General features: G+C 32.4%; 1 protein-coding gene across 4 annotated transcripts in view; it reads left to right on the top strand.

The window, feature by feature from the left end:
- Positions 1-26,282, top strand: part of LOC130622317 (rho GTPase-activating protein 21-like) — a 33,584-nt gene extending 7,302 nt beyond the window's left edge. The window contains exons 1-22 of one of the 4 annotated variants that reach the window (XM_057437769.1): positions 516-554; positions 882-1,070; positions 7,027-7,177; positions 7,521-7,599; positions 16,998-17,052; positions 17,322-18,587; positions 18,908-18,967; positions 19,062-19,115; positions 19,442-19,651; positions 19,790-19,855; positions 19,940-20,004; positions 20,313-20,377; positions 20,574-20,704; positions 20,783-20,856; positions 21,133-21,217; positions 21,414-21,492; positions 21,913-22,076; positions 22,794-22,913; positions 23,094-23,147; positions 23,408-23,489; positions 23,666-23,688; positions 23,921-26,282. In XM_057437769.1, coding sequence (XP_057293752.1) covers positions 531-554; positions 882-1,070; positions 7,027-7,177; positions 7,521-7,599; positions 16,998-17,052; positions 17,322-18,587; positions 18,908-18,967; positions 19,062-19,115; positions 19,442-19,651; positions 19,790-19,855; positions 19,940-20,004; positions 20,313-20,377; positions 20,574-20,704; positions 20,783-20,856; positions 21,133-21,217; positions 21,414-21,492; positions 21,913-22,076; positions 22,794-22,913; positions 23,094-23,147; positions 23,408-23,489; positions 23,666-23,688; positions 23,921-25,684 — 4,860 coding nt within the window. In that variant the 5' untranslated portion in view covers positions 516-530 and the 3' untranslated portion in view covers positions 25,685-26,282. Of the gene's footprint in view, positions 1-515; positions 555-881; positions 1,071-7,026; positions 7,178-7,520; positions 7,600-12,611; positions 12,818-14,487; positions 14,703-16,997; positions 17,053-17,321; positions 18,588-18,907; positions 18,968-19,061; positions 19,116-19,441; positions 19,652-19,789; positions 19,856-19,939; positions 20,005-20,312; positions 20,378-20,573; positions 20,705-20,782; positions 20,857-21,132; positions 21,218-21,413; positions 21,493-21,912; positions 22,077-22,793; positions 22,914-23,093; positions 23,148-23,407; positions 23,490-23,665; positions 23,689-23,920 lie in introns of those variants that run through there. The other 3 variants (XM_057437770.1, XM_057437771.1, XM_057437772.1) reach the window with 3 other exon arrangements.
- The last annotated feature ends 603 nt before the right edge of the window (positions 26,283-26,885 follow it).

Below are 26,885 nucleotides of genomic sequence, written 5' to 3'. Positions count from 1 at the left end.
ATATGGAGATGAATCCAATTATCATGTTTTTTTTGTGAGATCAACTTAATTAATCCTGCCCTATCGTACTCCTTATCTAAAATCAATGATAAACCAGTATAAACCAAACATAAAAGTTTTTTTTTAACTCAAATGTTAAATTTAAAACTCATTGTCCTTATCTGACCAACATGTAGTCAAAATAATAGTGGTTATTTTTTAAGAAAACTTTCTTTGATATTTCAGACAGTTCAGTATATGTGTGTGTCATTCCTGTGTAAAAGTTTAAAACTAAGAAAAGGGATCACACAGAATTGTGATTATAAAATGTATTTTCAACAATGTCTTTAAATTCTTCTGGTGGAATTGTAGAGGTAAACTAAACATGTCTTAAAATAGAATTTATAAAATTAAAGGAAAATAATATACTATCATTTATTTATCATAATGACTTTGCTGATAACTGGTTAATATCTTTAGAGGTTGTTGCTGATGTTTTATATAGTTTTAGCATTTTAATTTCTTGTTGAAGTCAAATCTGGTTCAGATTGATGTTAAAAAGAAGACACACAGAAGTAATTTAAATATTCCAACTTTTGAATTACTCTGAAAAGTTTTTTCCTTTACTTTTTTTTCGTTGCTTGTTAAAATTTCAATGAAGTGAGGAAATTATCTTTAGAAGGCATATGTGCTATACAAACTTGAAAGTTTATCAATAAGCAAGATAGAAGATTGAAACTTCAGTGTAAATATTGGGCAAAAACTGTCAATATATTGGTTATTTTTAAAATAAGTAATCAGATAATTGCCAAATGTTTGACAATTGTATTTTATGCTGACACTGACATTTTATGAAAGCACATCGGATTTGCAAAATTATTGTTTTTGTTTATTTTTTATAGCATGCTCGTCGTATTAATCAAGAAGCACCTTCTCGGAAGATTTCAACGGCATCAAAACCATGGCAGGGACCTGAAACATACACATTGGAAAGAGAGAAAGATGGTTATGGCTTTACACTGAGATACTTTATTGTGCATCCACCTGTTGCTTCAAGTCCCAGCCCAAGTCCAAGTAGCAAAAATGAAAAGGTACATTTTTATGGTTCGTACACTTCAAGACAATGTTCACATGTTGCAGATAGAATTTATTCCAGGGGAAATTATTATGGAATAAGGTGTACAGGCAAGCTGGAAAATGTTGGTCATTAATTGAAAACAGTAGGGTTTGTTTATATTTGAAGGTCCCTATTGAAGCAAAAGCCTTCAGTATTTTTAGAGCAATTGGATAGGCTCAGTTGCATGTGAACAATCATCATATTCCAAAAATATGTGTTTTCCACTTTGCCTTGGATTTACAAATTCAGTATAAACTCACTATTTATAATTTGCCAAAGCTAAGGGGGAATATTTTAGTAGTATTTAGTAACATATGAAATATGGCCCATACAAAAGCCGATATTTGAAGAAACAGCTACACTCATTGTTTGGTTTACTTGGTACGCAGCATTTTTTAACCACTTAAATATTCTGTTGCTAATTTTGCCACCATGAATGATACTTCCATCCAATTATTTCTATTTTTCCATTTTTTGTAGAAGCTGTGAGTGTCTTAGAGGAGAGTTCTAGGTTTAACAAGAGAGAAAGTTCTAGGTTTAACAAGTGTTGTTGCTACTCCAAACCTTACCATGTAACGTATGCAACTCGACATGACACAAGTTAAAAATGTCAATCTCAACGTTGATGTTACAGTGCCGCTATCAGGAAGCCTAACATCGTGATCGTGTATCATGCGCGACACCCACGATCCACGATCCTATCGTGTCTGTCATGATTATAAAAATATTAGATAGTAGATCGCGAATCTATCGTGATGATCATGTTCATCGCAATGGATCATGAAAACCACGATAGTTTCGCAATGAAAATCACGATTCATTTATGCAAATTTCTGTTTTTCTTTGATCTGCAAAAGCTCTCCTAAATTATTATCGCGGACGTATATTTTGATTGAGATTTTTAAGATGTGAAGACGTCGTTAAACTTCAACAAATGTAAACTGACTAAAAAGAGAATACAGGGATCTTTTTTTAATTGCTTTTGATTTAAATTGTTATTAAAGCAATAAAAATTATATAGCATTTCAGTGAAACAATTGCATCGTGACGAACACAATTTTATTTTTTATATGATCGTTAAACTCATGATGCATTGTGACACGATAGATCGCGTCTCCCACGATGGCATTATTTCACCTTTGAGCACAAAGATCGTGGATCGTGGGTGTCGCGCATGATACATGATGTTAGGCTTCCTGATAGCGGTACTGTACATTCGTTGATTATGACAGAAGAAAAACAATGCATCTATTTTGTATCTGGCACATTATCAAAACTGCCTATGATTTATCTAGTAGCATGTTGCTTTGTGGAAAAATGATCACTATTTAACATGTGGTTCACATCTCTGAGCTTTTTTATGACGATTCAAAAATTACAAATTAACATATCTCATTGACAACCTTTTCATTCATAAATGTACAATTAGCTTCTCAATAAATCTGTAATCAAGCATTACAAACACATGAACCATCTGATGTCATTGGCACTGCTTTATATTGCAAGATTTTTTAACCACATGAATGTTCGAATCCCACTGGAAGCTATATTACAAAAGAAAACTATTTTTAAGGCCTAACAAGATCCAAGGTGGACGTTTTACTTGACTTATTGATACATTTCTTCATTAATTTTCAGACTGAAAGATTGCTGCTTAAAGTTAACCTCTACTTACAATTGCTAGGGCAAATATGTTTATTTCTTATGCAAAGACTAAGAGAGAAACTTTAATTGACTATTTTCTTAACTATCGAACTCATAAAGTACTCAGAATGTACCTTTTGTGTTTACTGAAAAAATTATCAAGTTCCTCTTGAAAATTAGTTTAGCCAGCTAAGATCAATTAGACATTGTAAGGATAATCAATCCTTTAATTCGTGACTTATGTTCCAACATCACTACAATTTTGTACATGCAAATTGTTATGATCAATGGCTGGTAACTGCCACAACCCTATCTTTACTACAATAGACATTCTGCTAAATAATGAAAAAAAATTAAGGTAGCCTTTATACATTGACCTGTAATGAGATTCCAATGTAATAAAATTTTGTTGTATATACATTGAGTTTTTCATATTGGAACGCTGTGAACTGCACATCTACCATAACTTTTTACACATTTGCAATGACTTTTGAACATGCGCAATAGTAGTAAGTCGTCCAAGTATTACTTCCTGAATATGAAGTAGATAACATATTCATAATCCCTTCTAACTCTGTACTAATGTAAACTTTATGGAGATAATTATTTTCCACTCTCCATTCAACCCATATCAACACGCATATTAAACATCCCGTTAGTGTAGCGTAGATTTCTCTATACCTGAAGCCTATTTTTCTGTAGACTGTAGTGAAGCGCATCAATGTCTGTTGTAGAGTGTAGAAGGCCCTTTCTTTCCATTTAGTATAATGTAGTAAAGCGTTATTCTTCGTACTGATGTGTAGTAGTGCGTTAATTTCTGTGCCAGGCTGTAGCAGAGGGTATTTCTCTGTAGAAGAATGTAGTAGGCTGTAGTAGAGTGTAGTAGCCTGGAGTAAAATGCTGTAGCCTTAAGTAGAACATAATTGAGCGTGTTTTTTTGTAGTAAAGTGTAGTAGGCTGTAGTAAGTAGCCTGCAGTAAAGCGTAATAGAGACATTTTTTTTTGTAGTAAAGTGTAATAGGCAGTAATAGAGCATAGTAGCCTGTGGTAGAGCGTATTTCTTTGTAATAAAGTGTAGTACCAACTGGTGGCCTTGTGGTAGAGCGTTTGCCTCCAGTGCAGAAGGTCTTGGGTTCTGCAATAAGGTTTAGTACGCTGTAGTAGAGTGTAGTAGCCTGTAGTAGAGCGTATTTCTATGAGTGAAGCTGAGTGGTCACTATTAGGTTAGTAATTATACACAAATCATCTATCCCTCACAAGTTATTATACTTAAATTAAGTTCCGTATTATTGGATGCCTAGTTACTGTTTTACGAAAGAAGAGTCAATATTTCAGTTGGTGAATCGTTTATGTGAGTATTTTGAGGCTGAATTGAAGGTTCATTTTAGTCTTTTGAACTGAATTAAAGTCGACACCAAAATGAGTTTCATTTCGCCAGAAATTATATAAATATTTATAAAGACTAGACAAGAGACCAAAAATAAATTTTTAATTCACCACCAAAGTGAAACTACGAAAAACATAAGCAAGTCGACGCATCCCAAATATTTAGTAAAAGCTTTCGGCCGTAACATGGCCATCTTCAGTCATAATACAAAGTTGTTAACATATAACACGTAATTTATAGAAAAAGTAATGTAAAAATTATTTCCTAATATCAACAAGTCATTATCACACTTCAGACACACTGTATTCCTAAAAGAGTGATAAATTATAATTATCAAATAAGTGCCATGGAGCTGATGATATATTCCTATTGAGAGTTGGTTTATCTCTATAGATCACGAGACATCATGTACAAGCTGCCTAATTTTACAGCCATAAATTTGATAAGTTTGTGTTTCCTGAAGAATTACTTGCCATTGGCTCAACATTCTTTTTGCCATTGTGGATTAATTTTTTTTAAAACTATTCGCAAGAGCTAACTTTTAAGATTTGGTTCACAAAGTTACTTTCAAGTTTTTACCTATGTTTTTACATAACCGAAAAAAACGAAAAAAAATAGAAAAAATAATCCTGCAAATACTTTCCTGGGGAAACTATTTGCAAACTAAATCCAACAAAACATTTTGTTATTGATTCACAAAAATAAATCCAGCAAAACAAATCTTCAGCATTAATTCTCATAATAATAGGGTATGAGAAATTTCTTGTTATAAAAATAAGATCCTGACTTCATTTTTATAGTTTGTTAAATCCCTAGTATTCCTTCTAAAAATTTTTTGATATACCCAAATTTTTGCGAAAGTAATACTGTTTTTATGTGCATGTACAGTGTTTGGTGATCTTTTTTTGGTGATACAGATGTATTTTATCCCAGCTCGAAGTGACTTAATCTTGTTTTAAGATAAATTTCTACTGTTCAGTTTCATCTTCAGCCAAAGAAAAAGTTTGTACACTGATGTAAAGTGTCATCAAATGATTCGGCAATTTCAAAAGGATTTCACGGTTTATTGAAAAGACACAAAATTTATGCATATTCCAATAGTTTTGCTACTATTTCTATTGCTATATCTTTCTTTCCAACTTTTATGAAAATTGTGTGAACCTCTTGTGGAACATTCCATGGATCACAAAATTATCTTATAGCTTTTATCAAGACATAACTTTCAGAATCTTAATCCGCAGATTGCTTACTGGCTAGAAGTATGTTTAAACTTTGAAACCCAACACATTTCATGCTTTTAAATGTCTCAGACATATGTAAGATAATTTAGGAAGTTCCACTGAAGATTTTTTCATGATAGACCCAGTGAGGTAGGAAATGATTTGCTACTTTACAACAAAGCAAAACTAAATTTTTAATATGAATTTTTAAAGTTAATGACACTTACTTCCAACAAATTTCAAAGCATTTTCTTTGAATTTACCTATTACATCACAAACATATTGGTATGAATCATTAGCTTCGTCGAGTGAAACTGAGTACCTTTTAAATTCTGTGCGTGTCCTTTAAGAGTAGCATACATCTTTTGTAAGCTTCTCCACAATAAAATTGCATATTTGGCTCTGACCACCCCATTTTTAAAACATGAATTACACAAATAATAAAAACGACCCAATCACACCAGACTTTTGAATACCCTCTCCCTTAAATTTGCATCCTATTAAGATCTGAGGGACTATGATCCGTTAAAAGCTGGTAAGGTATGTTAAAAAAAAACCCTGCTGTACTGCCAAATATAATCTGTGCTGATGATCAACGAAGTTTTAATAAAATTAAGTTGTGGTAAGATAAAAAAAAGGGTAAGATATGAGAAAATTCCAACCTGCTCTAAGACATTTTTATGGTTTTATATGGTCTAAAATGATAAATAATGTTTTTTTGAAATACATCTGACATACACTGTGTTTTTCCTTGAACTTTCACTTATTCCAACATTGATGCATATTTTTGTCTAAAACCGGGTAGCTGAAGAAGAGTGAATTTTAATCTTTTATTTTGTTTATTTTTGCACTGGAAACAGCACCTAAAAACATAGTTGAAATAAGTTTAAAACAGGACATTTTCAGGCATGTATTTTTGATGTTTCTGATAATTTGTTTGTGTCACATGAAATTTTATGCTCAGCTCACAATACACTTTTTTCAAATTAGTTTTTTTTGATGTGCCGCTGCTTTTCTCCAACTTTTTTAAAAATATGAATGTGATTTTTGAAATTCTTACCTAAAACTTGATAAAATGTGAAATCTTCAGATTAATACAGCACACAAACAACCTGTTTAAACAGGTTTTTTAATTTAGTGGTAATTGACCTCTGCTTGAAACCAAGGCTTATTAGTACAAGTAAAAAATTAAGAAGATTTGGACTGTAACAGTAATAAGGCAAAAACAGCATTTTTGTCGGATTAAGTTAAAAATTTATAAACACACCAATTCAATGATGCTGAATATGATTAAGTCAAAACATTAAAATTATAAAATTATTTTAAAATATGTAATTCGGGAAGTGTGTAATGTATTTAAGCAGTATAAAATTTAGCCTAAAATTATTCTAAAAATATTAAAAAAACCCTGGCCCTCAAGTTTAATCAAAATGGATAATTAATTTTAAAAGTCCAATATCCAAATAAGCGTAAGGGTCATTAAGCCCTCAGTTTAAGGTGGCCAGGAAAAGTTTTGGCCTTTTTCTGAAAATAAACAGCTTTTGAACTTACACCTGTTTAAAATAAACACATTTTGGACTAAGGCTTGTTTAAAATAAACACCTTTCAGACTTACACCTGTTTAAAATAAGTAACTTTTGAATTTAAAACTAAAGGGCCAGAATGTTTGGTTTTTTAAGGGATTTAACCGCAACAGTTATTGGACTGATCAAGGACTCACAGGGGATGATGATGCATTTAGTTCTCAAGCTCAACCTCCTCCACTGGACACCTTTTTTATCAAAACTGTTACACCAGGAAGTACAGCTGACCGAGCAGGCCTAAGGAGTGGTAAGAAATTTGCTTATTTTAAGTTATTAGTACTGACAGGTGATTGGTCTTCAAATTTATTATTCTGAAATATCTCTCTGTTAATATTTCGTAAAATGTTATATTTAATTATTTCTTTTCCTCTCAATTATGGTCAGTGTCAGTAGTTTTGTTAATTTAAAGTGCTATGTACTCTGTTTCCTTTCCCTAATGTCAACAATTGCATGTTAGTTTTCTGCTGCCTAATTTGTTTTTCTAATCGTGCACTTTTACTACTGAAACATGTCATTTTTTCAAGATGTGAATATTTTGAATTTTTATGTAATCAAAGACATTCTTTCATTTAATACTTAATCCACAATAGGAGATCGCATTGTTTCAATCAATGGAGAATTGATTGGAGGGAAAACATTTAAAGATATTATTGAAATAATACAGTATTGGTGAGTAAAATTTACTTTTGCGCCTGTGAACATTAAACCCTTTACGTGGACAAAAATTAGTAATAAGCTTTCTCAAATTTGGATGAAAAGTAATTAGCTCAACATTTTGAGATTTGGCCATTCACACACTTGTTCCCCCCTTTTTTCTGAAATTTACTTTTTTTATACTCAGCTTAGCTTCTAGCCCGACTACCAAAGACGTACTGCAATGTCTTTGAGTTCTTTAGTAACCAATAAATGACACAATTTTGTAATATTTTTTAATCTTCTAATAAGGTTTATGTAGTTAGGATCGTGCTAAAATTATATACATAAACAAAGTAAGTGATGGAAGTCAAAGGTGCTGCGAATAGCATGACTTGTTCGAAAATAAGGTAAAATCATAGTCATGTATATAAATCATTACCCAGTGCTGGGAATTGATATTATTTGAATAGCACTATTATATTTTATTACATTTTCGCAATCTTAATTAAATTCTGTGACACTGGATGTTCATTTTGAGCGAAATTTTAATTTTATTTTTATCATCAATTATTAAAAATTCAAAATAAATCTATGCATTAGATCTTTTAAGTTACACATTGTATTGAGATCAACTTGCATTTATTTATTGGTATGGCATTGGTATGTTTTCTCAACGAGCTTATGAAAAGATAACATGTGTATATGCAGGAGTGAGAATTTAAGCAGCTTATGCTCACAGTTTTTATGTGTATTAAATCATGTTCTATGCATGTATTTTTAGCAGAAAATCCTTTTTTGTAACATTTTTATGCTCTTTAAATTTAATTTGTTTGGATTAAAAAATTTAGCTCTGTGACGCAAAAAATGTTTTCGTTGTTTCATAAAATAGGACTGTACACACTTGAGATTTTCATGACATAGTTAAATATTGCCTTTTCATAATGTAAACATGTTTTATTCGCTTTTTTCAAATGGCTAATTTTAAAAGAGAAAGCTATAGAAATAATGTAAACAAATATAATTAAGTAGCAAGAGGTTAAACAACAGCAGACTTTTGTTTTTTTTAACCCTTCTCACTGCTGAGTAAGTTTTATACCATTTACTATACCATTTTTTTTTTTATATATTTTTAAATTTATATAATGAAACAATGTCTACCCCAGATATATGTTTTTAAAAATGTTCTCAAGTATAAAGCATGGTTTGTGTCATGTGCTATGCATTACTTAGGCACCTTCAATCCTTTTGATCAGTTATGAAATATCTTTCTTATGTTTCACAGCAGTGTATTAATTTGCATTGAATCCTATCTTAATAGTACATTATTTTCATCTTAATGCTAAGTTCTACATGTGAAGGAAAGTCAGGATAAACTAACTATACAATCAGTTATCTTCTCTATTGAATATCAGCTATCAGTTAGTCATTGTTTATAAATTTATCGTTATAAAATTTGCTTTCTTTCTTTCTTTATCTTTGTTTGTTTGTTTACATTGTTACATTGTTATTTTTATGCTGGTCACAAGAAAATACAACTTGTCTGATGTTAAAGGGTAGCATTTGATAAACTAAGTTTGATGTCAACTTTGTCTTGTAGTATTTTTAGGAATGATTTAAATTGGTATTAAGCTTAGCACTTTAGATTAATGAACCTTAATCTGCAAAATAATCTTCCAACCATGACACATATAAACTTCTCTTTACAATTAACTTTAGAGAAATATTTTTATCAAGATAAGAGTGAGTTAAACATGTATTCTTGAGGTGCTAACTTTTTTTTGTTGTTTTGATTGTTGTTGTTGCTTTGGTTGTTATTATTGTTGTTGTTGTTGATGATAGTTCTGTTACTGTTATTTTTAACATTGGGAAAGGGCTTAGATTGACATATGTACTTATGATTTTATACTAAAAATAGTGTGTCATAAGCAAGATGATAAAATGTGAAATGTGTTTTTGGTTTTGAAGATTTTGATACTTTTTATACTCTTGCTTCCAATTGGAAGTGGAAAAAAATTTCAAAGAGCAATAATTTATATTAGCAACTAGTATCCAGTCCGTTTCTGTATTTCTTGCAGTTAAACCAAAACTACACCCAGAAACCATACTGATTTTTAATGGTAACTGAGTTGTTTTTGTTGTGTCTTATGGTTTTTTTTCTTTGGTTTTGTTTTGAACTTAATAGTTCTCGATTTTACACTGTTACCTTGTTTCTGAGGCTTGTCTACCACAATAATACATGATTATCCATTCTTTATCTCTTCAATAAACTACCCCTGGCTGTGACTAATCATTTTTAAGAACCTATTTAATAGGTAGATGTAACTTGATAATACAAGAATAAGATTGGTTTATACTGTTAAGTTTATGCTAAAAATGGTGCTTGGAAGCGTTTACTGTATGGTAATCAATTATTTTTTTGAATAAATTTTTTATGGAACTTTTTGTTTAGTTAGTCAAGAGGAACAAGTTATGTTTTTGCTGTTAAAAAACAAAGTGAAGAATGTTCGAAACGGTGTAAAAAATAATAAAATATCCTTATAAGTGTATGTCAATAAAAAGCAAGAAAACTCTTCGGTTTAACAGTTGTCTTGTGTGAAATCTGGAAATCTGAAAAAGGTGACTGCAAACCGTTTATCATTAAAGTCTACAAGTTAACAGGAAACTGAGAAAGAACTATTCCAAAATCGTTCCCTATAATCTTTTTCGAGTGAAGATATAAACTATTGAAAAACGGCTTTTACTGAGAAAGTTAAATAAAAACTCACTTTCAAGTCAAATACATAAACTTTTATTAGAATCACCTGTTTAAAAAGACTGTTTTCAAATTTTTACAAATTCTGGAGAGAAAATATATAATTTTTAGCTTTGGTTTAGAAAATAGCTGTGCAGCCTTCCTATAGCCTAAAGTCATCATTTTGGATTTTTAAATACACCAGTAGACGAAAAATCCCATTTTTTGCTTTACTAGCAACAAATAGCATAGAACGACTAACAACAAAAAATACTCTTCTGTAAAAGCACAAATGCAATTATAGAACAGTGATTGGTCTATCTTTAAACGTGACTTTTTGTTTACGCAGTTTATCCTACATATACCTTGCTTTTGTTTGTGGCTATTTGTTATTGTTGAATGTCTTTGTTTTTAAATAATGTTGAGTGTTTATTACTTTTATATCGATGTAGGATGGGAAATTGTGTGGAAAATTCTCCACTCTCACCCTATGCTTTTGTTCTATACTTTTTTTTCAAGAGAGTAGCAAACACACATGCCCACATAAGATACCATGTAAAATAATTGTGTGGTACTGACAGTATGACAAAATGTTAAACTTTATATGAATTAGATTTATGTACCTAGAATACACCTAAAGTACAAGGAATTGTAAATATGTTTCCTGATGTTAATATTTAAAGTTAGGTATAAAAATATAAATTGGTGAACACTGGCAGTCAATATGCTATGATATATGTCGACAAGGCTTTTTTTATATTCCTTTTAATATGCCTTAAGTATGAAAATGTCAACATCAGGACCTATGAAGGCCTAGAATTTTGAGTTCGTTTACTTTATATATATTTTTTTACCTTACTTATATTATTACGGTGCACCTGAGTTTTTGCAAGGTTACTGTTTCATGCACAATAAACCAGTGTGTTAACTGTGTGTTTGTAAACATTTTGTGTTGTTTTTCATACACTGTGGAATGATATATGTTTCTCAACATGGCAATCTTTATATTAGATTATACAGTCAGACCACATTCAAAGGAATTTGTTTTCAATGCACTGTTACTATAGTGATTGTTATCCCACTCCAAATAATCCTAATTGTCTTAAGGGATGTCCTTCACATATCTTTACGCCTTAGTGTATGATAACAGGTCTGATCTGTTTGATCTGTAGATTTGACAAGATTTTATTTATGATTAGATTAGATAATAGTGTGTTTTTGTTTCCCTGCTTTATTGTTTTTGTGTAGAAAAAGTAAAAGATAGTGGAATAGATAAACAGAACTGTTTCCTAGGTTCTAAAACGTTTTTACATTTAGCGGTAAACTGCTCTAATGACAAACTGAAAACATAGAGAATAAAAACATCTTATAACACATGTTCATTTAAAAGTAAAACTCACAAATCACTCATAAATAGCTCTATCCATATACTCTATCCATAGTCTCTTTTTATTTCGCTTGACCATTTCTATTCGTATAACTAAGAGAGTAGTTTTTAACCAACCTGTACATTTTGCGATAACTTTTGTTGTAAATATTTACTTTTCATTGTCTTTTCAATCCTATGCTGCTGAATGTCTTGATAGACATAAACATAAGTTCTATAAGAACACAGGGAGAATAGTATCTGTAAGCGTTTATTAATGTTGTGCTGAGTAAGCACAACATAATAGAATCTGTACAAGAGAAAGTTGAATGACACGTGATTGCCTTAATTACACACCTTTCTAAAAATGTGTGTAATTTTGGGTATGATATTTGAAGAACTGTCCTGGATTAACACCCTGGTACTTAAATAAAGTTAAGTTGACTACTTATTGTTTAGAGAGGCTTGTACTTACCAGATATTCCAGCTTCATTTCTTCATTGTTTCCTTGCAATTACTTTGTTGCTGCAGCCAGGAAATTACAAGAATACCAGATCAATGACATAGACACTTCCCCTTTCCCATGTTTTGACGGAGGTTTATTAGACAACTACCTAAACAGAAATATGGAGGTTTGGTATTAAATGTATACTCATTGTGTATTTGCAATATAAATATGATATAAAAGAATAAAAAAAAAGAATTAATTGTCTTAAATAGTGAAATATAAAACGTATGGCCTATGTATGACGTCATTTAAATTTTGATGACGTCATTTTGATGACATTTGATATAGGTTGTGAGTTGTGCCATGCTCAATATTTATATTTAAAATTTTATTTTAAATAATGAATGCTGTGATGTAATTACAACTTAAATGGCTTTTAGTTTCAATGGAAAAGTGAAATTGATATTTAATTTACTTTCTGTTACATGATTGTCATATTTCTTATTTTTTGTGTGTATATATCTGTTCCTTTGTCTGTTCTCACAGGATAGAAACAATTTAATAGTCTCAGATAAAGCTCAGTAGAATTGGATCGTTGCAGGTATTTGCTGTTTGTTACAGGGGGTCGTTAGTTTTAATATTTTGATTAGTATTATGGTTGAGATCAGATAAGAGCTAGAGATAGTGGACATTTGAATGGGTTCAGGTAATTTTTTCTTGTTGTATAACATTTATAACGGCGACTGTAACACTATTATGTAAATGTTTCATCTCTATTTATATCAGTTATCGTGTTCAATCAGGAAATATAGAGCTAATCATTTTGTATGTGTTGTTAAGAGCGTTACTACAACATTAAATAGGTTTCAACAAAATTAATTAAGCTTGTTTACCTTGTAAAGAAAGTTAAAAGAAACATTTAATGAAGCATAAAAGTATTTGTTGAAATGGACTAAAACAAAATACCCTTAATCTTTGATCCCTTTAAGCAGTGAAAAAACCTAAAGTGTTTGTATGAGTTCATTATTAATATAAAATATAACTTGTCTCTTCTTATTTTTCTATCGTCTATTACCAAATTAAATTAAGCTGTCAAACTTTGTATTCGTCAAACTTTTTTTACAACTATGAAGTGTCGTGTCTCCATCTTTTGTTTGTGATGACTAGTTCACATGAACGTTTAAAACTGAGTGGGAACCTCTTCAGGTAGTCGACATTATGTCTTTTAATTTGTTTGTTTTTTACTCTGTGATTGTCAACATATTGAAAGTAGAATTTCATTCAAGTTGGCTATTTTGGGCTTAATGATAACCAATTGATTGATCACTCTCTGTGTAAAACGTTCTTGGTATGTTATTTAGGCATTTTAATGTCTCTGTAAAGAAGCACAATATGAACGAGTTTTTTACAATGCTTGCTAAATTGTTACTTTGCTATGATTATTATTATTATTATCATTTATTTTTATTATTTATTATTATTCTATTCTAAATTTTTATACAGGATATACCTATCAGGAAATACAAATACTATTATCACAAAGGTCCTGTCATTGGCATCCTTTTTGTTTGTTTGTTTGTTTGTTTGTTTGTTTGTTTGTTTGTTTGTTTGTTTGTTTCTTTGTTTATACATGGTTCCTAAAAAAAATAAGTTATAATTTTTTGAAATTAGAAAGGTGTGTATGTCAAATACTCTAGCACTTAAAAATGCATCTTATATTCCCATGAATTTAAAGAAGTGTCATAAGTAGTTGAAGCTTCATAACACTCAATCGGGTTTTTTTTGTCACTGATACATTATAAGTGGAAAAGCTTTGGTATGTTATTTGAGCTTGTAACTGCGTATTAAAATATAACCATTGCGTAGGAGTGTCTTTTAAGCTGGACAATTCGACAGCTCTCCGTTACTTTAACCAGTGTCTTTCTAACTGTGTTTTACTTTCCAAATGCATGCCTACCTTTTACTTAATCTTACAAAAGTTATTAATATTTTTTTTATCAGATGACCAACTCTAATTTTGTTTTTTGCAATTAAAAACACTTAGTGTCAGATAAACTAATTATGCTCAAATACTTAATATGATGACCCTTTCTTTAAAAGAAAACAAAACTTACAAAATGTCAAAGCAAGATATTCTATGGGGAGCTGCTAACAAATATTAACTCAAGGTGCAGACCATTGATAGAATGTATTGATAATTTCTGTAAAATCATTTTACCATAATTCATTATGAGAATATTGTGTATATTAAAGTTTGTTTATGGATTATTTTCAAAGGCTGATTTTTACAAAGGGAAGTTTGTCTTTAACAAACTTTGTGGTATGTTTATAATTATGACTACATCACAGTCTTACTCTTGTTGAAATGTTTTTCTTGTGGCTTTTAAATCTAAATTGACATCATTTCATTTGACGTAAAGACAGTAGGGAGATTTTTTTAATATTAGTTCAAGCAAAAAGCATTAGAATTATTTCACACTTTCTTAATCAAAGAATTTTCCTATCGGAATGTGAAGCTGTTACAACTCAACTTCATGGAGATATAAACATTGCTGACTGTGGTATTCAAGGAGATTGTTTTTTTAAGATAGGTAATCTCTACAAGAAAGAAATGTGTCAGAATATATTATTGATTGTTAAGCTATCTCCATTTGGCTAGACTAATATTTATTTTCACCAGTACAAAACATTCTCATATAGCATTCACACGCCATACTTTACTTGGATATATATGTTTTCTATCCACACATGTTGCTTGGATATATGTTTTCTATCCACATATGTTGTCTGTTTATTTTCAGGGCTGAATTTATTGTAAGTCGAGAATTTGTTAAAATAAAATGTTTAAAACATGGTTATGTTAAGAAAATAAAGGGAGAAAAAGTTTCACTGTCAAATTTGAAGGCGTTAAGACAGTTTTTCCAACCTTTTTTGTCTTAACTGGTAAACATAAACTAAACACTATATTTTGTGTCTATGTCCACAGATAACGTTCTTTAAAATGTCATTCACATAAAGAGCATGCACTAACTTCATACAAGCGGATGTCCCATTTCTGATCAGCTAAAAATAATGGTATATATATCTTAATAATGTTTAAGATAAATGAGGCATGACTATTGTACTTTGTTTTGATCAAATTGAAGTGGGTAATTTTTTTATTCTTTTTATGACAATGTTAGTTTATATATATTTGAACTACTTTCTGCAGCCATGTTAGTTTTCTTTGATGGTAGATAAGAAATGGATAAAACTGGATATCTCTTCAAGAGGCTTCTTAATTTGTTTTTTAACTTTCACTAATTAACTGCCAGTTTTAAACATGTAATTAGTTAATTACTTCATTATCGATCTCAACCAATTATGAATACAATTATGATTTGTATCAGATATTTTGTGTTTCCTAGTAATTTTGTGCTCGCTTACTAATGTTGTGTAGAAGATGTAGTGATTATTTTCTTATTTTGGGCTCGCTTACTAATGTTGTGTAGAAGATGTAGTGATTATTTTCTTATTTTGTGCTCGCTTACTAATGTTGTGTAACAGATGTAGTGATTATTTTCTTATTTTGGGCTCGCTTACTAATGTTGTGTAGCAGATGTAGTGATTATTTTCTTATTTTGGGCTCGCTTACTAATGTTGTGTAGAAGATGTAGTGATTATTTTCTTATTTTGGGCTCGCTTACTAATGTTGTGTAGAAGATGTAGTGATTATTTTCTTATTTTGGGCTCGCTTACTAATGTTGTGTAGCAGATGTAGTGATTATTTTCTTATTTTGTGCTCGCTTACTAATGTTGTGTAGAAGATGTAGTGATTATTTTCTTATTTTGGGCTCGCTTACTAATGTTGTGTAGAAGATGTAGTGATTATTTTCTTATTTTGGGCTCGCTTACTAATGTTGTGTAGAAGATGTAGTGATTATTTTCTTATTTTGGGCTCGCTTACTAATGTTGTGTAGAAGATGTAGTGATTATTTTCTTATTTTGGGCTCGCTTACTAATTGGTTCAACATATTCTTGTTGTTTTGTTGATGCTTTTATCATAATTGTATTTTGTGTACAAGATGTCAAAATGTCCGAGTGTAAAGTTAACATAACCAGTTTTTATTACATCATCATCAAACATCTTAAATATTCACATTTTGTCAACGCAAATATGTATTATTCTTTTGTAAGCCAGATTTTTAATGAAGATAATTTGATATAAAGTAATTTGAGATGTTTGGTTGTTGCCTGGTGGTTACTATGCTGTGGTTTGATCAATTGTTTTCTTGAATATTTAAAAATATGTAAAAGTGTGTGGATAATGATCAGGCTTCATATTATAAAGTTAGAAGTATGAAAGTACTTATTGTAGTGTCTTATGTGTGTTTGTTGAAACACCTCGTTTGAATGTAAGGGACAGGCTGGGTTTTTTTTCTTTTAAGTTTTGAAAAGTTGTGTTTTTTTCATCTTGGTTTATTGTTTTTTTTTTAGTAGTTGTCATCTGTTTATATTTCTGGTCTGTTCTGCGCAGGAACAGTTGAAATCTAGAGCGATAAAACTTTCTGTAAAATACACCAATGTCACGGAAATTAATGGTGAACGATTTAATCACGTCTTAAGGAAACATATCTTGTAAAATTCAGCTGTTTTGTAAACAACCAGTGCGATGTTATTTTTGTTCACGACAGTCACCATACTTTCATGTCCGCACACCTCTTTCATATAAAGTCTGAGAAGTGAAGTAGAATTTGCCACTTGCACTGGCTGATTCAAGGATTAAAAATGTCTAGACATGTACATTTCTTATGATGAGACGATAGAGGCACAATAACAAATGTGGTGTGTTGTTTTTCTAAAATATATACATAATTTCAAGTGACTGATATATATATTTTTTTTAGTACTGGAGATTTAAAAGTTGGCGTTGTACCACGCAATGAAGATATACTACAACTTGTAAGTCATTCAATTAAACTCCATCTGATGAGCTTGTTTGTAAAAAATGTGAATATTATTCTAAGATACTGCTTAGAATCACTGTGATGAAGTGTGAAATTCGATAAAGTTATTTATAAAATGTTATTTTTTATGGACATGTATTATGTTATAGAGATGTAGCCATAATCCTTGTATTTTTGGAAGTGTAATCACCGAATATTTTTTTTTTTTGAAATGCTCGCCCGTAAGCCATCTTTACGTTGCTTTGTTTCTATTGGTTGTCTTAGGTATTTGAAGAATACGTTTACGACAGCGCATCAGTAACCAGTGAAAACAGTCGCAACTCTCGCAATTCTGGCTCGTTAAGTATGCATCAACCAAGCGTTAATAAATGGTCCGTCCCTATAACAAGCACAAGAAAATCTGTTACTCTCGATTCACCAAATGCATATTCAAATAATAACAACAATGAAGACACGACTGAGAAAAAAATAGGACCCTGCGTACAATTTATCGCTGGTACTCCTGTTGTTAAAACAGATAACAAAAACAGTAGATCGAATTCTTTAAGCAGTTCTGGCTCAATCACTCCATTACAAAAGTCAGGAAAAGGATCTCCATCGCAGAGAACTTCCTCTTCAAGTTTTGACCCGTGTGTTTCATTTATAAGTGGTAAACCACAAGTCTCGAATGAAAGCCCAAAGGAAGAAAATGATGATTTACCTAGTGGTGTACAACCGTACAAGCTTCAAAATGCTTTAAGAAAAGAGGTTCAGAAGAAAGGCTATTCTGTTGGCACCAGGCTGGCACCGAAACCTATAGCTGGTGTGTCAAAGCCTGGAGCTGTTAGCAACATTGCTGGGTTATTTGCAAGTGGGAATGTCGAAGAGCTTCAAAGTAGTATGAACAGAAAGAAATCTGCAACGTTTGTGTTAAGAGATGACTTTCAAATTCGTTCATGTAGAAACAAAGTTCAGGGAGATGAACCTAGCACAAAATCAAACAGTAATGTCGATAAACGAAAAACAACAACAAAAACGACAACAACAACAACAGCAACCATGTCAACAACAACAACAACGACGACGACAACAACAACAACAAACACTAATACAGAAAAAGAGAATGCAAAACAAAGCCCAAGACAGCGCACTAATTTATCTTCTTCGACTTCACAAGCTACTTTAGTCGAAAGTCAAACCTCGTGTTACATGAATAAAGGTGTTTCCGCCTTAATAAGCAACACGATCGTCATAAATGGAGGGAAAGATGGAATTACGAATATTCGAAGCATAAAAAACAATAAAAATAGTCCCATGTCGCAACGCAAACGAACTCTACTTAGTAATGGACACAAAACTTCAATTTCGTCGTCCCTTGAAAATTCTGAGGACGAAGATTCACATGTGGATTCAGGTGATGAAAGCGCTCTTGAGAATTGGAACGGGAGAAGAGTTTCCTATTTAATGGCCACAGCTAAAAAAGCTGAAAAGGCTGGCAAGAAAAATGCAGAATCTAACACTGAAGCAGACGATGAAGATAGTGATGTCAATGTACGTTTTTTTAAATTCCTTTTAATCGCGAATTTAGTTTAGCTGAAACGTTTTGAATATCACAAATACGCTTAAAGCAAGTATTAACTTTAAAGTGATGACCATTTTTTGTCTTCATGTTATTCGAAGAAACAACGTTTTAAGCTGTGTTTTTAAAAGCCTTAAAAGTTATTATTTTTATGATCTCGGGAATGCTGTAGGATTTTCTTGAACCACATGCACAATGAATTCAACTGAGAATAAGTTAGCTCTTGTTTTGCTCAACTTGTAAGCGAAAGACATTAAAAGTTTGTAATCTTTTCTTCTTTTTATCTTCGCAGACAAATTCCAAGGACAAGCTGTTTGGTCAAAGATCTTCAGGAGAAACGGAAGTGAAGCCAGTAAGAAATTACATATTGATAGTGTACAATATCCATCGTGAACGTTAATGTTTCCATAAAATAACTGGGTAAATGTCTTTTACTATTTCTCTAGATTTTAAAAGAAGGTCCACTAAACAGAAAGCTGGAACGCTCGCTTGATAAAAAGGTTTGTATCGTTATTTTGTACTCATTTTTTTATGTTAACCGGTACTTTATTGGATGGTCTGGGAATTATTGATACTGATTTTAATGATAACTTAAGAGAAACAAGAATATAAGGGTTTTTTAAATCGAATGCCTGGAACGAGCTTCAAATCTGCGATTATGGAAACATTTGCTAAATGTATTTGAAGTTTGTAACAGATCAAAATTCTTTATAATTTGTTATCAACAATTTACAAAAACTTTACTTTAAAGTTTCTTTTGAAGGCTTGGAATTAAGATTCCAATTGCTTTTTGTTTTAATATGGATTCTTCTTAAACGTTTTTTAGAAGGCAAGTACTCGTACCTGGAAACCGATATATGCAGTTTTGAAAGGTCACCGCTTGTTTTGTTACAAAGAAGGAAGCTCCGATGCTGATGACGATATCATACAACCTATCCCTGTACGCAGTACAATCATTGAGATCGCAAATGACTACGTGAAACGGAAGCATGTTTTTAGAATGGTTACTTCACATGGGAACGAGTACCTGTTTCAGGTAAACCTTACATCAATCATCTTCAGTACTTGATGCAACATTTTATTGCAACTTTCCAACTTTTTTCTTTTACATACTCGTTTAACATGTTAACTTACTCATATATACTTCACATTACAGTAAGTTATCTTGTTTCAGGCTGAAGATACGGGTTCTATGGTGAGCTGGGTGAATACACTTCGAGATGCAAACCCTGACAAAGAGGTAAAACAGTGAGATTTTTTGTTCCTTACAATTCCATTTGTCGACGAATGAACAAAAAAATTTGAATGTGTTTAATTTTTTTAGAGCTTAATGAAATCTACCGCCATGATAAAACAGGAAAAATTAGAAGAAAGTGAAAGTAATAACAAGTAAGTTGTTGTTTTCGAGGTGTAGTTTACGAGGATTTGTGGCGTTTACGAGAAGGATCAGTTGTGCGTACGCGGAGTAGTTTCGTTTAAGAAAAGAAATAGTTGTGTTTACGAGAAGAAATTACGTTTGCGAGAAAAAATAGTTACGTTTGCGAGAAAAAATAGTTACGTTTGCGAGAAAATGAAATTGCGGAGAAGAAATAGTTGCGTTTACAAGAAGCATATTGCGTAGTCAGTACGTAGTTTAACCTGTACACGTGTTTCGAAATTTATTTTTGTTTAAATTGGTATTTTTTAACATTTTTTAGTAATTCAACAACAAGCAACAAAAATGGTATCAGCAAGGATAAAAAAGGATTATCCATCAAACGAAGTAAGTTTTTCTTGCTTTTAACGAGAAAAAATTACGTTTAAAAAGTTGCGGGTGAGAAGCTGTTTCATACGTGTACCATAGAATGAACAGTAAAATACAATTTATTATTCACTGTAGTGAATAGCATTTGTGCGGATTTTTTGTGATGACTAGACACACAAGTTTAGATTTTGCTAAAATAATTGGAAACGTTTAGGTCATTTTGGTTTGCGAGGAAGCAAGAAAAGCCGCAGTCCCAATGTTCCACCAAGAATACCTAAAGAGGTTGCAGCTGGCAAAACATTTGGAATTCATCTGCAGAACTGCCCACCCGCTCGTCATGTTAAGGTAGAGAGTTTATACTTGCAGCTGTTGATGTTGTTTTATGGAATTGATATTCTAAATTGATCAAATGTTCATGTTTAGAACATACCGTTGTTATTGGAACATTGCTGCACAACAATTGAAGAGATTGGGAAAGATCTCGTTGGTATATATAGGTACAAAATTATTATTTTAATAGTTATATTTGTTACGATTTACGTTGTAACGCATATCGCATTGTAGAGCTTTCGTTATCGAGTGCGATGAAATTTTAAGGCAGCCCATGTGTTTTACCATTCATTGCTGCTCCACATTTCCAGTGGATGAGGAAGGAACATTGTCATTGAAAATACAGTAAACTTAATAATAATGATAATACAACAGTTATTTGTACTTGCCAACAAAATTTTAAAGAAAGTGGTGTACCAATTTATGTTTATTTATTTTTGTAGGGTATCAGGTAATGTGGCCTCAGTGCAATTGCTGAAGACTGAATTGGACACGAAAGAGACTGACGAAATTGACTGGGATGACGATGTTAGTACTGTTTGTTGTTTGTGAATGTTCAATACACACGATTTCCACATTGTAGAAGCGTTTTTTCTTTTGTTTGTTACTTGTATATGCTGCTGCTGATATAAATAGGTTTAAAGTGCTTTCTTTTACGAAGCTTCGCTTGCTGGAAATGCTTCAAAACATTCGTGCTGCTATTTACATTCTTGTCTACTTTTAGAAATGGCGAGACCCGAATAACGTTGGTAGTTTGTTGAAATCCTTTCTAAGAAATATTGCTGATCCCATCGTGCCGAATTGTGAGCCATCGTATTTCTCCTATTAATCTGAAAGTTGTTTCCACGCTTGTTTTGTGTATACGTTGGTTATTTGTCTCGCCTATTTCGCAACTATTTTTCTTGCTTATCTGGAACTTATGTGTATTGATAGGACAGCTGAGCGTTAAACAAAAAAGTAAAAAATAGCATATCCAACAAAATAGAGCGAAAAAATGAAGTTGCACGTGTTTTATTCAATTTAATTTATCAGACCATACTCACCAGTTTAATACTTATCTTAAATTTGCATGACTTTAATCTTTTACACTGGGATAATTTTGTAAACTTGCTCTTGGACAACACAGTTCATACTTTCATGTGTTTTGTACTTTCCACTTTATTCGAGATTAAACTGTGTTCTCACCCTTTACTATTATTATAAAGTTATCCTTTTGCGTTTAGATTTGTATATGAAGATGATTCAAGCAAACCGTGTAGCTGATCCAACTGAACGATTATACGCTATGAAAAACGTAGTGAAGAGTTTGCCAGAGTATCACTTGGAGTCGTTGACGTTTTTGGTAAAACATTTGAAAACAATGTCAGATAACAAGGAGAAAAACAAGGTAATCTGTCTACCGCAAGGGTCTTAAATTTCATAGCGATATAATTCCGAAGGGTTTTTAATTTCGCTTATGAATCTAAAACCAGAATACTTGATATTTTGCAAAAGTACAAATATTTTGCAAAAGTACAAATATTTTGCAAAAGTACAAATAAGATAATTAAAATCATGGAAACGTAGCTAAACTACCCTTCTCTTTATTATTATATCTTTGAGAAACTACTTATGGTTTTCGGCAGCCGTAATTCTTGACGACAAAAGATCTAATCAATAGCTTTGAAAAAATTCGCCGAATGAACGTCAACTTGATTTATTTTCGACCATTCTGGCTCGAGAAAGAGCTGATCAAAGTTAGAATTGTTTCTGTGATCAAAAGTGTTGTCATTCTGCAAAATTTAATGTTTCTATTCTGTCTGCGGCAAGTGAAATATCCTATAAACTTTTGCTAAGAATATTTGACAAGGATCACACACTAACAATGCATTAAATAGTAAAGCAGCTCAATAAGTCAGAGTCCATTATAACACTAGACACAGTTCTAAAATGCAAGGTATCGAGAGATTTGTTCGAAAGTGCGAATGTTCGAATTGTAATATTCGAAAAAGCATCTTACATGTATTTACGTACAACAAGTAGTTTAAAGGTAAAGAAAGCAACATTGATTTTTTCATCACTTTGATTGTATTATGATGACATGTATTCATTTTCCTTGTTGTAGATGGGTCCTGAGAATATGGCCATTGTATTTGGTCCTAACATCATTCGCACGAACACAGTAACAGCCATGGTACAGGACATGTCGGATCAATGCAAGATTGTAGAAACTTTTATTAAACAAGTATGTTTATCCGTTCCATCGAATTGCGCTTGTGGGAGATATATTTCAGAAAATGCTGATTTTTTTTCAGATTAGCAAATAAAATTTTGTTATTGGATTAAACATTACACGGAACAGAAATACTGATTATTTTAATTTAGTTTCGCGCATTGTTTACGTGAGATCTAATATTCTGTTTAGTGTGATTGGATGTTTTCATTTGATGAAGATTGTGGCCGACCAATCCAAATGGAGGTGCGAAAATATTTCACATGAGTATTTGTTACAAGATGCAAAAAAAAAGAATATTGTTTTGCAAACTTACTTAGTAGGCTAATTATTGTAGTCTTATAACCAATGACAAAAGTGTATAAAGATGACTCTCAATAGAAACTAACCCTCGCTTATTCGTTACAACTTGTATCAGGGCTTTAATAAAACTAGGCTGGATGTTACTGCTGGTGATAGTAGTATATCGCTTTATTGCTTTTGACATGCTAATGTTTCTTATTTAGATTGAGAGTGACGTTATTAGTGTTGGTGTATCGAGACAACTAATGGATTGTTTGACTCAACAAGTCAACACTACAGAACAAGGTACGTTGTTGTCTTGTTTATCTCGGTGTATGATTGCACGCATTACTTCAGGAAACCCTGGGCTTGTAGCGTTGATACACCGGCTTTTCGGCCGCAGCATTTCTTACACTCCATGAGAGTGCATTAGTAGCGCTTTTCATAACATTTTGTAAGTTTAAGAGTTTGTTTCTTTTTAGATAACGAGACAAGTTCCAAAAAGGTAATGTTTATTCACATGTATAATGCTTAACAAAAGCCAGAAAAGTCCTGTTTAGTTGTAAGAATGGAGAAAGGGTGATTTTAGAAATGTAATGTTGCAACATTTTTGGTCTTTTCAGCGTATTTTTTGCATGCTTTCTTTATGTAGCACCAAACATTTGAGGCGATACACCTTAGCAGTTGTTTTTTCTCTGGCATTAAGTAACTTTGTCTAACCTGTCGTATTTTTTCAGGGAAAAAAGTTTTCGACGTTAAAGTCTAATATCTCAATGAAATTACGAAGTACTGGTACTAAAGTTGTGTCGCCAAGATCGCAAAAGAAGTCTTCTAAGACAAATCAACCGGATGATGAAATTGAAACGGACGAAGAATCGGGTTGTTACTCGCAATCTCCTCCTACCATAAATAAAAACGACAAAACAAAATCCGGCAAATACCGATCAAAAGAAATACGTCATATTAATACAAACACTAACAGCATTCCGATACGGCGAGAGAGTGACAACGGCCTCACGACGACAAAGATTGGAAATGTGTTGTTGAACTCCGAGGTACGCATGCAGTTTACTACAGGGCTGCGATCTCCTGAGTTAAGCCCTCAGTTGGAGAGGACTAAACCTTACGGAAACGATGACGGTAATGACAGTGGTGTGACGAGTCCTCAGAGGATGGACAGCGATGATAATATGAGCGTGTATAGCGATAGCGGCGCGCAAAGCAGTAGAAAAGCATCGTTAGAGTCAGCGTCAGCACCTAGCCCGCGTATCGAACGTAGAATCGCATATCCGAGACAACAATCGATTGGTAGTTGCAGCAGCAATGATGAGAGATCGCCACCTCTGCAGAAATCCATCGTTGTCGTCCCTCCTTGTAAAACTGTTGAAGAGGAAAAAGAAATGGGATTTCGGAGAAGGGATACTACAAAAAGTGGTAGAAGACATAGAGCAAAGAATGATACCCAAAATGCCTCAGATAATGTTGATGATAATTCAACTGTATTAAAACGATCGGACATGCGACGCCGTATGAATTTACCTGTTAGCCCTCGAGCATCTAAACGCGAGTTATACTCCATTATGCCGGGTGACGGTAATGACTATGAAGAAAAAATCCGAGCTTTGATTGACCCGGATTATGAAGGCGATATGAAGGAGTTAGCCCAATCAGAGATAAAAACAGAAGAAAAAGCGGCTACAACGAAATCGCTGTCACCAGCAGTAACTATAAGCAGTGCAAAAACGCCAGAGAGTGGTCCGAATGCTGATTGGTGGCTATCTGGCAGCAAGAATATTTCTCGTAGAATATTAAATCCCCCTAAAGACAAAACTGCTGCATTAAATATAATTACAAGTGTAATTGGTAATAATCGCATGAAAAGAACCAGTTCCGAATCGAAAGACGAATCTACGCGAGAAGAAGAAGCTCTGAGAAGAAATCCGTTGCTGAGCCCGACTATCGTACGACGTACCGACTTTCCATCTATGGCAACATATTATCCCGAATTATCGACACGTACAGACAACTTGAATCAAAAACAGGAAGAAAACGATAAAAGAGTACGAAATATATTATCGAAAGCGCGCGATAGTAGCACGAAATCTCCAACAGAAACTACGTCACAGTCGGCTAAGTTAAAAAAAATAAACGACTTAAAGCCAACTTCGACTTTGTCCGAGTCGCAATCTGAAAAACTAGACCGGTACTTGAAACAAGTGACGGAATTATTGTCCGACAATTCAAACAATGCTGAAGATCGTGAAAAGATTACCGGCATACTTCAGAGCTTTCAAACGGCCTGCAATACTTTGGATTCGCAACCTAGACGAGTTAATTCTGAAAGTCATAGGGTACGGCCCGTTGCCAATCATCAAGTTCTTAATCGAAGTTTATCAGGGCCGACGAGGAGGACTAAAAACAATAAGGCAAATGACCGAACGTCACCGTTGTTAGACACAACTTATAGTGACCTAAATTACAGCAAATTATATCCACGGTAGCTATTTCTTTTGTAACCAACTAATACTCTCAGGCACGTAATACAACGGGATCTTAATAAAAAGTGGGATCTTATCTGGATCTGATAAAAGGGCATGTAAGAGGGAGATTCAGAGGGGGAGTCAGACTTTTACTATACAAAACCGTCAATTTAAGCCATAAAAAAAGCTTTCTAAAAATAGTATGGAATAAATATCCTAATATTTATTTAAAATGCTATGTGGCATTTGACTGTTATTTTAAAATTTCGGAAAGTCTGGACCTACTTTGTATTAGGAGAGCTAAAAATTTATAGTATTTTTGATAGCTTTAATTAGAAACCCCTCCCTTGTATGCATTTGTTAGAAAGAAAACACTACAAAATTTTGTATAGAAAACATATAGACCTTTATTACTTTTTTTGTTATTTTTATACTGTTTTGTACATATGTGCTATTTATTTTTTGTTTAAAGTTTTGTACTTGTAGACATCGGCATATTTTGTTGTACTTTACAATAGAAATATTTCGCTGTTTTTGACCATTTTAGCATTCCTTAAGACCTTGCATCGTGCTTCATTTATACAGTGTATCCTTGTGTTCCTAAAAATGTTTAATACATCGTTTTTTGTTCTTTTTCTGATATGAAAAAGGTTCGTTAAAATTTGTTATACAGTAATCGAATACGTTAATCAATAATCGAATACGTTAATCGATAATCGAATGGGTTACTCGATAATCGAATACGTTACTCAGTAATCGAATATGTTACACGGTAATCGATTGTTACTCGGCAATTGAATACATTCCACGGTAATCGAATGCGTTTTCGATAATCAGGTGTGTTGCTCTGTCATCGAATACTATACTCAGTAATTGAATAAGTCGCTCGGTAATCGAACACGCTTTTCGGTTATCGAAATCAAAGCTCGTTCACTGTCTTGCATTTATCACCAAAATATCCCTATAGCTTTTAAATTTAGGGAAGACACTTCGGCGCCATAAAAAGATGGCATTTATAAGGTTTAACTGGCTTATATATATTAGTGTATTATTTCGTTAACATACTATACTTTATCGATCTCTTACGATCGGCTTGATCACATGTGTACTGTGTACGCGTTAATTGGTTAATTGTGGTGCTCAGTTTCCAAGTTTTCTTTGTTTACAAAGGTAGATTGATGCACTTTCAGGTAAACTTTGGGAGACATGAGACCACAATAAA

This window comes from Hydractinia symbiolongicarpus, chromosome 12 (assembly GCF_029227915.1).
Source record: "Hydractinia symbiolongicarpus strain clone_291-10 chromosome 12, HSymV2.1, whole genome shotgun sequence".
Taxonomy (NCBI): domain Eukaryota; kingdom Metazoa; phylum Cnidaria; class Hydrozoa; order Anthoathecata; family Hydractiniidae; genus Hydractinia; species Hydractinia symbiolongicarpus.
The sequence above is the reverse complement of the archived record's forward strand: the minus strand, read 5'-3'. Positions and strand labels throughout refer to the sequence as shown.